Below are 14,147 nucleotides of genomic sequence, written 5' to 3' on the forward strand. Positions count from 1 at the left end.
CTTGGAGACGGCGGCAGGGATTTTCGAAGCTCCACACGGTCTCCACGTTTTTCGAAGTTAAGTCTGTTCACAATTGTATTTTGTCGAAACTGTATTTATCTTTCGGTGTGTGAAGTTATTGTGTGCAACTTTGGTTGTTTCTCGGTGTTTATCTTTCATAAATTGATCGTCTGTTTGCCGTGTCGTGAGCAAGGCCTTGTACAGTGTGCACTGTACAACCTTGAGGCTTTGTTTTTCTCTCAGTGGTCCGTCGTTTGTGATCCAATAACTTTCGTTCTCTGTATTCCCAGTCTTTTCACCCATAGCCTACTTCCTTGTGTAAATCTCAACTCAAAAAAAAAACAAAAAAAAAAAACATTTCCTTCTCTGTTCTCATTCGTTTATTCATTCTTATTCGTTCGTTCGTTCTTCGACCACGTGTTTCTCCCCCATTTCCCCAGATAGTTTTCACTCATTAACCTTCAATGTTTACACTTTCCCCTCAAGTTATGTATTCCGTCATATTTTATAACACCTTTTTCTTCTTCTTCTTTAAAAGGCTGCTTTCGACTTGCTCACCAAATGAATTCATCCCAAAAAAAATATCCATCTCCTATAGTGCCTTTTTTCTACATTCCCTAAACTCTCCTGCACTCCATCCTCCATCCAGCGTCCTTAAACGTATTTTTAACTCGAAGGTCACAAGAAACTCATTTTGCAATAAATGTTCGTTTCCCATAAATCGTACACTTTCAAAAATCCAATCTCACCCCTCCCCTCCAAATCTTCCCCATAACTCCTCCCCTCCAAATCTTCCCCATCACCCCTCCCCTCCAAATCTTCCCCATCACCCATCCCTTTCAAATCTCCCCCCTTGCCCCCTCCCTCCTAAACTACCCCCTCACCCCTCCCCGCCAAGACGCCCCCTCGCCCCTCCCCTCCTAGACTCCTGCCTCACCCCTCCCCTCCAAATCTCCCCCATATCCCATCCCTTTCAAATCCCTCCCCTTGTCCCTTCCCTCCCAAACTCCCCCCTCACCCCTCCCCTTCAAATCTCCCCACCCTCATTGCTTCTCAATTTCCCCCCTCTCACTCCCCCTCCTCAAAGCGTCCTCCCCGCTTCTTCCCCCTTCAAACTCTCACCTCCATCTCCCCCAACCTTCTGCCTCGCTCTTCCCCCTCCTCAAATAACACCTCATTGTGGCTCACCCAATCACCATCAAACCTTTTGTCCGCCCCATCCTTCCCTTTCTCCGAGCTATTCTGAAATCTCTGACACACCTTCAACAGCTCTCCCTATCTCTTCCACCTCTTACCCTACCCCTCCTCCCCCCTGTTCTGTATCTGATGCTCCCCCTTCCTCTTCATTAACGGTATGGACCTCAAACATCCGGGGCCTTCGTTCAAACTTAACTGATCTCTCCATACAGGTTGCTTCTGTCAAACCAGACGTGATCTGCTTAACAGAAACTTTCCTCCTTTATGATGTCTCTGATTCCATAGTATCTCTCCCGGGCTACTCCCTCCTCCGGTATGATAGACCTGAGCCTCGTCCTGGAGGCGGGGTTGCTATCTTTATCAAAAACTCTCTTCCTCACTCGCCCTGCACTGCACTCTCTCCACCCCACCCCCAGGAATACCTCTGGCTACGGCTTCCCCTTCGCTCCCACCTCTTGTTCATATGTGTGTTGTACCGTCCACCAAACAGTGATGACTCCATCTACATCTCGCTGTCTGATGATATGGACCAACTTCTAACTACTCATCCCAACTCTCTCTTCCTCATATGTGGTGATTTCAACTGTCATCATGCCAGTTGGCTGGGTGTGGGTACCTCTCTCACCAGCCATGGCTCCTCAGCAAAGGACTTCTGCGACTCACTGGGACTGACACAATCTGTCAATTTCCCGACCCGGATCTCAGTCAACGGAACATCTTCTCTTCTGGACTTGGTTATGACTAACTTCCCTGAAAATGTCTGCTGCTCTTCTTCTGCTCCGATCGGATCATCTGATCATGTCCTTGTTAAAGTGGACATCTCTCTGACCATCCTCAGGGAGCCTGCTCAGCGTCGACGAGTCTGGCATTTCACTCAGGCCAACTGGCACGGTCTTCAAGCAGCCATCAATCATCTGGACTGGTCTCCCATCTCTACCACCTCTGACATCAACTCATCCTGGGAATTCTTCCAAAGTAAATTGCTCTCTCTCATGCACAGATTTATCCCATCTCGTCTTCAGTTGTCATACCCTTCCTCCCGTCCATGGTACACGGAATCTTGTGGTGAGGCTGTTGCCCAGAAACAACTTGCCTTCGTCTCCTGGAAAGCAAATCCAACGGAAGGAAATCTCATTTCCTTTCACAAAGCCCGAAACAAGTGTGTGTCCACCCTCAGGAGAGCCAGGAAACAATATCTCTCCGTTCTCAAGACCGAACTCTCTTATCTGTCTCCCTCTTCCAAATCCTGGTGGCGTCTGGTCAAATCCGTTTCTGGTGTTTGTTCCCCCTCCATCCCCTCCCTTACCTCAAACGGCTACACAGCTGACTCCGCACGTGAAAAAGCTGAATGCCTCAACTCTGTGTTTGCCTCTAAATCTTGTGTCCCAAACCCATCCCTCTCTGTACCCACCATACCCAGTCGTACCCTGCTGCTCCTGGACTCCGTGTCCTTTCCTCCTGACAAGGTGGAAAAGTTTCTGTCAACCCTCGACTCTGATTCTGCAACTGGACCCGACGGCATCAGCCCACGGGTCCTAAAATCCTGCTCTGCTGCTCTATCTCACCCTCTCTCTGTTCTCTTCACCCTCTCTTTTGCTCAAGGTCAACTGCCATCTGCTTGGAAATCAGCCAACATCACCGCTTTGCACAAAAAAGGTGCAAAAACAGATCCTAGCAACTACAGACCAATCAGCCTTCTCCCAATTATCAGCAAAGTCATGGAATCCATCATTGCTTCTGATATGAAATCTTTCCTCTTCTCCAATGGCTTGATCTCTGATCATCAATTTGGTTTCAGACCAGGTCACTCTACTCTGGACATGCTGCTTCTGCTGTCTCAACAATGGATGGAGGTCCTCAATGCCAAACAGGAAATTAGAGCTGTCTCCCTCGACATATCACATGCCTTCGACACGGTCTGGCACCCCGCTCTGCTCACCAAACTCTCCTCCTTTGGTATCCATGGAAATCTCCACGCATGGCTGGCGGACTTCCTCTCTAGTCGTCAACGTGTGGCCCTGAATGGGTTTCTCTCATCTCCTCTTCCTGTTCAGGCTGGAGTTCCCCAAGGCAGTGTTCTGGGCCCCGTGCTTTTTCTGGTCTTCATCAATGATCTCTCTGACTCTCTCGAAAATCCTCTCTATCTCTTTGCTGATGACTCCACTCTCTGCCGCTCCATTCCTCTTCCCTCAGATCGGCAGTCTGCTGCCTCCTCACTCTCTGAAGACCTGGACAAAATCACAGACTGGTCAAACAAGTGGAACATATCTTTCAATCCTGACAAATCTCACACTCTTACTATGTCTCTCCGAAAAGATCGACTGGACAACCCTCCCATCTACTTTCTCAACAATCCTCTCCAAGAAGTTCTGTCGCTCAAGATTTTGGGTCTCACTATCTGCCATGATCTTTCTTGGGAAAACCACATTTCCAAGCTGGCCTCCAAAGCCAGTCGCCGACTGGGCATCCTCCGTCGTGCGAAGTCCTTCCTCGGCACACCTGAGCTCCTCACCACATACAAGGCTTTCATCCGCAGCTCAATGGAATACTGTTCTCCCCTATGGGCCGGTGCTCCTGCCTCACACCTAGCTCGGCTTCACGCTGTTGAAACCAAAGCTTTCAGAATTATTGGAATCTCCCGCGATGAAGCTATCTCTGAGGGCCTTTCACTCACTCACCGCAGGCAGGTAGGTGGTCTTTCTGTCTTCTACCGACTCCTCTCCGGCCTTGCACCCCCAGCTCTCTCTGTGCTCTGTCCCCCAAATATTCCTACAGGTCGCACAAGATCTGCCAGCAACCCTCTGATGGTTAAACTGCCGAAATCTCGGCTCTCCGCTCACCTTCACTCTTTCATTCCTCTTTTCTCCCGCCTCTGGAACAAACTCCCCCACTCCCTTCAATCCCACTCCTCCCTCCAGGTCTTTAAAACAGCTGTTCACCACCATCTCTTATCTTCCCCCATCCAAAACCTTGATCTTTTCTACCCCCGCTAATTCACCCCAGATCCACCTTGTTTGAAATTCCAACTTCTTTCCTGGAAGTCCTGGCAGTGTCCATATGTTTTATACCTCTCCCACTGCCCCCCCCCCCCCCCAAAGCCCTCGCCCTCTCTCAGATCTCTCGATGTCTCCATGTCTCTCGGTCCCTGCTCTCAAATGTTGTGTTTGTGTCCTTCCCCCTCTCTCCCCATCTTGTCTACCGCTCCCTATGTTATATGTTTTATGTGTCGGTTTGTCTTTCTGTGTAATTAATGTTCGCTCTTTCACGAGCCTCGATCTGGTATACAAAAAAAAAAAAAAAAAAAAAAAAAAAAAAAATCTGGTGGTGAAAGAAGGCCGCATTCCAGTGGATTGGGAACTGAGTACCCTCGTCCCTCTATACAAGGGGAAAGGTGACCCTCTGGAGTGTGGCTCGTACCGAGCGATAAAGTTATTGGAGCATGGATTGAAGGTATTGGAAAGGGTGTTGGAGAGGAGGATAAGGAAGAAAGTGAAGATCGACGAAATGCAGTTTGGATTTATGCCAGGAAGAGGAACGACAGACGAGCTTTTCATTGTGAGGCAGTTGCAGGAGAAGTACATGGAGAAGAGGAAGAGGTTGTTTCTTGGGTTTGTTGATCTGGAGAAAGCATTCGATAGGGTTCCACGCAAAGTATCGACATGGGCGTTGGGGGGCTTGGGGGTGGGGGTGGTTGATCAGAGTGGTGATGGCGGTGTACGGGGTAGCGCGCACAGCTGTGGGGACGGGGGGCGGGAACAGTGGTGAGTTTGAGATGGGGGTGGGAGTGCATCGGGGGTCGGTGCTGGGTCCGCTGCTGTTTGTGGCTGTGGTGCAGGTGCTGGCACGGAGCGTGGGGGAGGGTTTGCCGTGGGAGTTGTTGTGTGCAGATGATCTGGTGTTGATTGCGGAGGGTGTAGATGGACTGGAGGAGGGGATGGGCGGGTGGGGGGAATGTGTGGAGACAGGGGGTCTGAAGGTGGGTATCGGAGGGACGGGGGTGGTGGCGGGTGGTGTGGAGCGTGTGGTGGAGTGGGAAGAGGTGGGGGGTGGCTCTGTGCTGTGTGTGGGGGGGGGGGGGGGGTGTCAGAGTGGACTCCATTCGGTGTGCGGTGTGCGCTGAGTGGGTTCATCAGGGGTGTGGTGGTCTGGGAGGGTCGTTGGCCAGTGTGGCGGCTGCATCAAGGTGTGGGGTGTGCGCGGGGGGGGGGGGGGGGGGGCTGCAGATGGAGGAGGTGTTGGGTTGGATCTTGGAGACGGCGTGGGGCTGGGGGGTGTGGGGGCATCTTGCTGCATCGGAGATGTGTTGGGTGGGGAGGGTGGATCGGACTCGGCGGCGGTTGCTGGAGTGGGGTATGCATGGGGGAGGTTTCGGGGGCTGGGTGGCATGCTGGTGGGGGGGGGGGAGTGTCGTTGGGGCTGGGGGGGGGGGGTGCTGCATGTGTGAGAGGTGTTGTGGTTTGTGGGAGAGAGGCATGGGTGGTGAACGTGGAGCAGTGGCGAAGGTTGGGTGGGGGGGGGTGGGGATGCGGGTGGTTCGATGGATGTGCGGAGTGTCGTTGGGGGAGAGGACGTGTGGTGGATTGCGAGGGATGGTGGCGGTGGAGCCTGTGGTTGATGCTGTGGGGAGGGGCGGGTTGAGGTGGTTTGGTCGTGTGTTGAGGGGGAATGGGGGTGGCTGGTTGAGGGGAGTGATGGGGATGAATGTGGAGGGGGTGGAGGGCGGGGGGGGGGGGGGGACCGAGAGGGACTTGGCTGGGGATGGTGGAGGAAGGGGTTCGGGTGGGGGGGGGGGGGGTTGACGGGGGGAGATGCGGAGGATGGGGTGGGATGGAGGGGATTGTCGTGGGGACCAGAAGGCTAACCCCCGCTCTAGCAGGGAAAATGGCCTTTAAAATGCATGTTCTGTTGTTGTTGTTGTATTGTTGTTCTGAAACTATATTGCAAGGTGTTAACATGTGTAACTGATGAAAACATTCCTTTCTCCCTTTGAGGACAGATAATGGCCTGGGAACTGAGTCCACGTTCCCTGTTGGAATGAAATCACACACTTTTTTGTAGGCTTACACAACTGTGAGTTAATGCTCTATTAATTCGATGCAAGTTATGGGAATGTTCTGAGACAAAATGGGCAAATGTATTATATTATAACTGCATGCTTCACAATAACTGATTTGTATTTCCTGTAACCCAAAACCTCTCCCATGATGAAAAGAATGGAAAAACCAGTTTGCCTTCATCACGCTTGAATCTCTTGGAACTTTTCTTATCTCGTTACCCCTTCCTCTCTCTTCCCCTCAGCCCAGCCCCATTCTCTTTTCCTTCACAAGTATAAGAAAGGCTGTACTGCACAAATGCTTCAGGATTTTGCTTTGAAATAATTGTGTGTGTGTGTGTGTGTGTGTGTGTGTGTGTGTGTGTGTGTGTGTGTGTGTGTGTGTGTGTGTGTGTGTGTGTGTGTGTGTTCTTTTCTGGAGTTGGATTCTTACCAAGTGGTTTTTTGAAGTCCTTTGATGTATATCTTTTTGTAACCACAGAAAAGTCCTCCATGCCGGCGTGGGGCTGGGGGGTGTGGGGGCATTTTGCTGCATCGGAGACGTGTTGGGTGGGGAGGGTGGATCGGACTCGGCGGCGGTTGCTGGAGTGGGGTGTGCATGGGGGAGGTTTCGGGGGCCGGGTGGCATGCTGGTGGGGGGGGGGGGGGAGTGTCGTTGGGGCTGGGGGGGGGGGTGCTGCATGTCCTCCTGCCTCACACCTGGCTCGGCTTCACGCTGTTGAATCCAAAGCTTTCAGAATCATTGGAATCTGGGGGGGCTTATACGTCTCCCTCACTAAATGGTCTAAATTCACATTCATTCCATCCCTCCTCCATCGTTCTGAATCGGATTGCTAACTTGAAAATCACAACAAACCCAATTTGTTATCAATGTTCGTCTTTCATTAATCATCCACTTTCTAAACTCCCCCCTTGCCCCTCCACTCCTGAACTCCCCCCTTGCCTTTCCCCTCCTAAACTCCCCCCTTGCCCCTCCCCTCCAAATCCCCCCCTTGCCCCTCCACTCCTGAACTCCCCCCTTGCCCTTCCCCTCCTAAACTCCCCCCTTTCCCCTCCCCTCCAAATCCCCCCCTTGCCCCTACACTCCTAAACTCCCCCCTTGCCCCTCCACTTCTAAACTTCCCCCTTGCCCCTTCCCTCCAAAACTCCCCCCTTGCGCCTCCCCTCCTAAACTCCCCCCTCACTCATCCCCTTCAAAACTCCCCCCCAAACCCTCCCATTCAATTCTCCCCACATACCATTCCTCTCCAATTCTCCCTCCTCCCCCCTCCTCCTCCAAGTTGCCTCCTCCCCACTTCGTCTCCCTTCTATCTCATACCTCCACCCCCCCAAACCTTCTACTTTCCTCTGCCCCCCCCTCAAACAACCCCTCACTGTGCCTCATCCCTTCACCATCAAACCTTTCATCCTCCTCATCCTTCCCTTTCTTGGAACTCTTCTGCAATATCTGACACACTATCAACTGCTCTCCCTACCTCCCCCTCTCATCCTTCATCTTACCCTACTCCTCCCCTCCCCTGTCCTGCACCTGATGCTCCCCCTCTCTCTTCATTAACGGTATGGACCTCAAACATCCGGGGCCTTCGCTCAAACCTGACTGATCTCTCCATCCAGGTTGCTTCTGACAATCCAGACTTGATCTGCTTAACAGAGACTTTCCTCCCTCAAGATGTCTCCGATTCCTTAATATCTCTTCCTGGTTACTCCCTCCTCCAGTATGATAGACCTGAGCCTCGGCCTGGTGGTGGGGTGGCTATCTTTATCAAAAACTCTCTTCCTCACTCTCCTTGCACTGCCCTCTTTCCTCCTCACCCCCAGGAGTACCTCTGGCTACGGCTTCCTCTCCGCTCCCACCTTTTGTTCATATGTGTTCTGTACCGTCCCCCAAACAGTGATGACTCCATCTACATTTCACTGTCTGACAACATGGACCAACTTCTATCCACTCATCCCAACTCTCTCTTCCTCATATGTGGTGACTTCAACTGTCATCATGCCACCTGGTTGGGTGTGGGTTCCTCTCTCACCAGTCATGGCACCTCAGCAAAGGACTTCTGTGACTCACTGGGATTGACACAATCTGTCAATTTCCCGACCCGGATCTCAGCCAATGGAGTATCTTCTCTTCTAGACTTGTTTATGACAAACTTCCCTGCTAATGTCTGCTGCTCTTCTTCTGCTCCAATCGGTTCTTCTGATCGTGTGCTTGTCAAAGTGGACATCTCTCTGGCCATTCTCAGAGAGCCTCCTCAGCGTCGGCGAGTCTGGCATTTCACTCAGGCCGACTGGGACGGTCTTCAAGCACCCATCAATCGTCTGGATTGGTCTCCCATCTCCACTGCCTCTGACATAAATTCTTCCTGGGAATTCTTCCAAAGCAAACTGATCTCTCTCATGCACAGATTTATCCCATCTCGCCTTCAGTTGTCTTACCCTTCCTCCCATCCATGGTACACTGAATCTTGTGGTGAGGCAGTTGCCCTGAAACAACTTGCCTTTGCCTCTTGGAAGGCTAATCCAACTGAAGGCAATTTCAGTTCCTTCCACCAAGCTCGAAACAAGTGTGTTTCTACCCTCAGGCGTGCCAGGAAGCACTATCTCTCCACACTCAAGATTGAACTCTCAAACCTGTCTCCTTCCTCCAAATCCTGGTGGCGTCTGGTCAAATCCGTTTCTGGTGTTTGTTCCCCCTCCATCCCCTCCCTTACCTCAAATGGCCACACAGTTGACATCGCACGTGACAAAGCCGAATGCCTCAACTCTGTGTTTGCCTCAAAATCCTTAGTCCCAAACCCATCTCTCTCTGTTCCCACCTTTCCCAGTCGAACCCAACTGCTCCTGAACTCTGTGTCCTTCTCTCCTGACAAGGTGGAGGAGTTTTTGTCAAACCTCGACTCTGATTCTGCAACTGGACCAGACGGCATCAGCCCACGGGTCCTAAAATCCTGCTCTGCCACTCTATCTCACCCGCTCTCTGTTCTTTTCACCCTATCTTTTGCTCAAGGTCATCTGCCAGCATCCTGGAAATCAGCTAACATTACCGCTTTACACAGAAAAGGTGCAAAAACAGATCCTTGCAACTACAGACCAATCAGCCTGCTCCCAATTATCAGCAAAGTCATGGAATCCATCATTGCTTCAGATATGAAATCTTTCCTCTTCTCCAATGGCTTGATCTCTGATCATCAATTTGGTTTCAGACCAGGTCACTCTACTCTGAACATGCTGCTTCTGCTGTCTCAACAATGGATGGAGGTCCTCAATGCCAAACAGGAAATCAGAGCTGTCTCCCTTGACATATCACGTGCCTTCGATAGGGTCTGGCACCCAGCTCTGCTCACCAAACTCTCCTCCTATGGTATCCATGGAAATCTCCATGCATGGCTTGCAGACTTCCTCTCTGGTCGTAGTCAACGTGTGGCCCTGAATGGATTTCTCTCATCTCCCCTTCCTGTTCAGGCTGGAGTTCCCCAAGGCAGTGTGCTGGGCCCTGTGCTTTTTCTGGTCTTTATCAATGATCTCTCTGACTCTCTGGAAAATCCTCCCTATCTCTTTGCTGATGACTCCACTCTCTGCCGCTCCATTCCTCTTCCCTCAGATCGGCAGTCTGCAGCCTCCTCACTCTCTGAAGACCTGGACAAAATCAGACTGGTCAAACAAGTGGAACATGTCTTTCAATCCTGACAAATCTCACTCTCTTACTATGTCTCTCCGAAAAGATCGACTGGACAACCCTCCCATCTACTTTCTCAACAATCCTCTCCAAGAAGTTCTGTCGCTCAAGCTTTTGGGTCTCACTATCTGCCATGATCTTTCTTGGGAAAACCACATTTCCAAGCTGGCCTCCAAAGCCAGTCGCCGACTGGGCATCCTCCATCGTGCGAAGTCCTTCCTCGGCACACCTGAGCTCCTCACCACATACAAGGCTTTCATCCGCAGCTCAATGGAATACTGTTCACCCCTATGGGCTGGTGCTCCTGCCTCACACCTGGCTCGGCTTCACGCTGTTGAATCCAAAGCTTTCAAAATCATTGGAATCTCCCGCGATGAAGCTATCTCTGAGGGCCTTTCACTCACTCACCGCAGGCAGGTAGGTGGTCTTTCTGTCTTCTACCGACTCCTCTCCGGCCTTGCTCCCCCAGCTCTCTCTGTGCTCTGTCCCCCAAATATTCCTACAGGTCGCACAAGATCTGCCAGCCACCCTCTGATGGTTAAACTGCCGAAATCTCGGCTCTCTGCTCACCTTCACCCTTTCATTCCTCTTTTCTCCCGCCTCTGGAAGAAACTCCCACACTCACTTCAATCACACTCCTCCCTCCAGGTCTTTAAAACAGCTGTTCACCACCATCTCTTATCTTCCCCCATCCAAAACCTTGATCTTTTCTACCCCCACTAATTCACCCCAGATCCACCTTGTTTGAAATTCCAACTTCTTTCCTGGAAGTCCTGGCAGTGTCCATATGTTTTATACCTCTCCCACCCCCACCCTTCCCATGCCTCCCCCCCAAAGCCCTCTCCCTCCCACAGTTCCCTCGATGTCTCCATGTCTCTCGGTCCCTGCTCTCAAATGTTGTGTTTTGTGTCCTTCCCCCCTCTCTCCCCATCTTGTCTACCGCTCCCGATGTTATTTGTTTTATGTGTCTGTTTGTCTTTCTGTGTGATTAATGTTCGCTCTTTCACGAGCCTCGATCTTGTATACACAAAAAAAAAAAAAAAAAAAAAAAAAATGTTTCATTAAAAATCAGCAATTATCTTGAACATTTTGTAGACATTAATCATTGAGTCTTCTGTCTATCAATAAAGGCTAAATTAATTAGTTCCACAACAGAACCAATTGGAATTACCCTTTGGAACGCTTTAGAATTAAACACGGTGAGTTAGTGGTTCTTCTTCTTCATTTTTGATGGATGGACATAGCTTTTACAGAATTGTTTAATTGCAGAAATAGCTCACTTTTAAAAATCTCAGATCCAAATCTTCACCAAAATTTGATCATTTCATCCTTGTCACACACTCAACCTCTCCATCAAATTTCTCAGAATACATCCACAACTCTTTGAGATATCCTGTTCACAGACAAACAAACAAATAGACAGACAGGGGTGACAAAAACATGACCTATGCCCACTGTTGGTGGCAGAGCTACAAACATGGAGAGACAACGGATCTCATCTGAACCCTAAGCTTTGATAAACTGGAAATACATGTGGCACAATTCAAGTCGAATGCACTCGGACCTGGAACCGGAAGCTCATGTTTATTTTGTTCAAGACATGCCCTGCTGTCCTATTATATGTTCACGTACTCTATCCCATGCTCTTCCATGAGACTCCAGTTTGCAGAGAAACTATAAGAATGGATGATGTCAAAAGAGAAAAAAAGGAGTGCCGGTTACCGTGAAAATTTCTTCGGCGTATTTTCCTCGAACCAGGCGTGGTACACAACATCCTGCAAAACAATGGATGTGTTGGATTCAAATATAAACACGATCAGAAATCACCTGCACTGGTGAGCAATTGCATTTTGATCCACAATAACAGGATGTCAGCAATCCCAGCATGTGTGAACATTCTTGATCATGCAAATAACATACTGCAGTTGAAAACTATCAATCCCTCACCCTCATAGTGAGCCTCTCCATTGGATCCTTCCGAAGCATTGCAGTCAGAAGGGAAACCAATGTTTCCCTTGCAAAGGATGGTGAACTCTTTCCCACTTTGAAGTCAGTCTTGTCATGTGACATCTGCAAAGAAGCAAAACAAATGTATTTGTGACCGAATCCTAAACAATCGTTGCAATTGAATACTTACATTTGCATAAAAAGCATATTCCAAACAAGCACTCACTGATGCCATATCCAAGGTTTGACTCAAAACTCATGAAATAATTTATGGTGTACAACACAAAAGTTTTTTCTTAGCTGAAAAAGAAACCCTCTCAGCTCAATAATTGGACATTAAGTACAGTATATGTGGTTTTATTCGCTTTTCTATCTGCAAAAAAAGTTAAAAGTGGGGAGTGCTGTCAATACACAGATATAGAAAAAACTCTCAAAACCAATCAATGCTAAATTTCCATTTTATTCCAATTGTCACACATATACCAGCAGATCTACATTCTACATATCGGGTAACGTTTGGAGCTGCAGGGCATGGTTTACTACGGACCCTTTGGCACATCAGTGGGGGAGATCAGAAGGGGCCCATAATGACTACGATAGATTTTTTTTGAAGTGTACACATTGTGATATGTTTAAATAAAGATTGTGTAAAATATAATGCTATTTTTAAAAACAGGGGCAATACCCATGGAAGCTCACCTGGTAGAATAACCTCACTGAAGCTCACCGTTTTATCAGTACTAGGACGTGCCCGTACGTGGGTGCAAAAAAACATGCGTGCAAACAACAACAACAAAAAAAAACTTTGAAACCACGTGGCAGTAACGACCACAGAACCCCCCCCCCCTCTATTTACATGAAATGGTTTGGTCCATTCGCAAAGCCAAAGCGAACGGCTTGCGAGTACGGTAGAACCCCCCCCCCCCCCCCTCTATTTACATGAAATGGTTTGGTCCATTCGCAAAGCCAAAGCGAACGGTTGGTAAATAAATCGCCATAGCTCGGTAACTACTTCTCCGATTAATATGAAACCTTGAAAAGGCACATCCTCAGGCACCCTCCCGATGCCGCAGCTCGGATGGCGCTGCAGTTAATCGGGCCTGTATCGGCAGAGTTATTATAAACGTGTACTACAATCGATCGTACCTTACAACAATCAACACAGATTGCAACGTCAAATAAATGAATACGCTCTCAAATGTGCAGTCCGAGGCAGCGTCTGCTCGCCACGTTCAGCGTCACTATGACTATCCGTAAGTCCGGAAGTGACGTCCTCATTTGACTGTCCGGAAGGTCGCATATCGCAGTTACGATGAATCGCAAATTAGTTTTAAAACATAGTTTAACGCCAACATAGCGCCAACATAGTTTGCCAACGTGAAATAAATGAATACGCTCTCAAATGTGCCGTCCGAGGCAGAGTCTGTTCGCCACGTTCGGCACACGTGATAGCTCGCTGCTCTCTGATTGGTTGAATCGTTTTTTGGACATAGCTCGGTAACTACTTCTCCAATTAATATGAAACCTTGAAAAGGCACATCCTCAGGTCCCCAGCAATATATCTGGCAAGTTTCAAGTATATCGGACACGTGGTTGTCGAGAAACAGCGGTCACAGACACACACACACACACACACACACACACACACACACACACACACACACACACACACACACACACACACACACACACACACACACACACACACAGAGATTACTGGAATTATAGATAGATTGTGTGTGTACTTTCTGAGAAGTAAGCAAACACCTATTTTCGGGGGCAATCCTACCCCCCATCCCCCCTCTCCCCACATAGACAGCCTTTGGCCATGACTTTTTTAATGCCAAGACATCATGGGTATTAAATGTTGTGCTCAAGTTTCATCGGAATTGTACGTGTAGTCTCTGAGAAGAAAGCAAATTTCTATTTCTGCACCCACTGAGGGGGGGGGGGGTCAAATCTGCACCCACTTTGACTCCTTGTAGACCACCTCCAACTTCAATTTTCATCGTACCATGAACATACTTTTGTACATCACGATGATGAAAGTTGTGGTCAAGTTTCATTGAAACAGCGTGTGCAGTTTCAACGGAAAAAGCATATTGTGGCGGACACAAAAGCCCACTGGCGTGGTGACATCATTCCACGCACCAAGTGGGCGGTGGCCACGTCCGAGGGGTAGGCGTGGCCTCATGATATACACCGGGCGCCCAGCCCGGAGTGGTACAGTGTTACAGTGTAGTCTTACAATAAAGGCGTTTATATGTTACCGCTTGT

General features: G+C 49.4%; 1 protein-coding gene across 1 annotated transcript in view; it reads right to left on the reverse strand.

Moving 5' to 3' along the window:
* Positions 1 to 11,971, reverse strand: part of LOC137418790 (putative serine/threonine-protein kinase MARK-C) — a 137,027-nt gene extending 125,056 nt beyond the window's left edge. The window contains exons 1-2 of the mRNA XM_078766071.1: positions 11,871 to 11,971; positions 11,646 to 11,698 (exon numbers count right to left, since the gene is read on the reverse strand). Coding sequence (XP_078622197.1) covers positions 11,646 to 11,698; positions 11,871 to 11,909 — 92 coding nt within the window. The 5' untranslated portion in view covers positions 11,910 to 11,971. The remainder of the gene's footprint in view (positions 1 to 11,645; positions 11,699 to 11,870) is intronic.
* Positions 11,972 to 14,147: the final 2,176 nt, after the last annotated feature.

This window comes from Myxine glutinosa, chromosome 12 (genome assembly GCF_964187855.1).
Source record: "Myxine glutinosa chromosome 12, kmMyxGlut1.1, whole genome shotgun sequence".
In the NCBI taxonomy this organism is placed as follows: Eukaryota; Metazoa; Chordata; class Myxini; order Myxiniformes; family Myxinidae; genus Myxine; species Myxine glutinosa.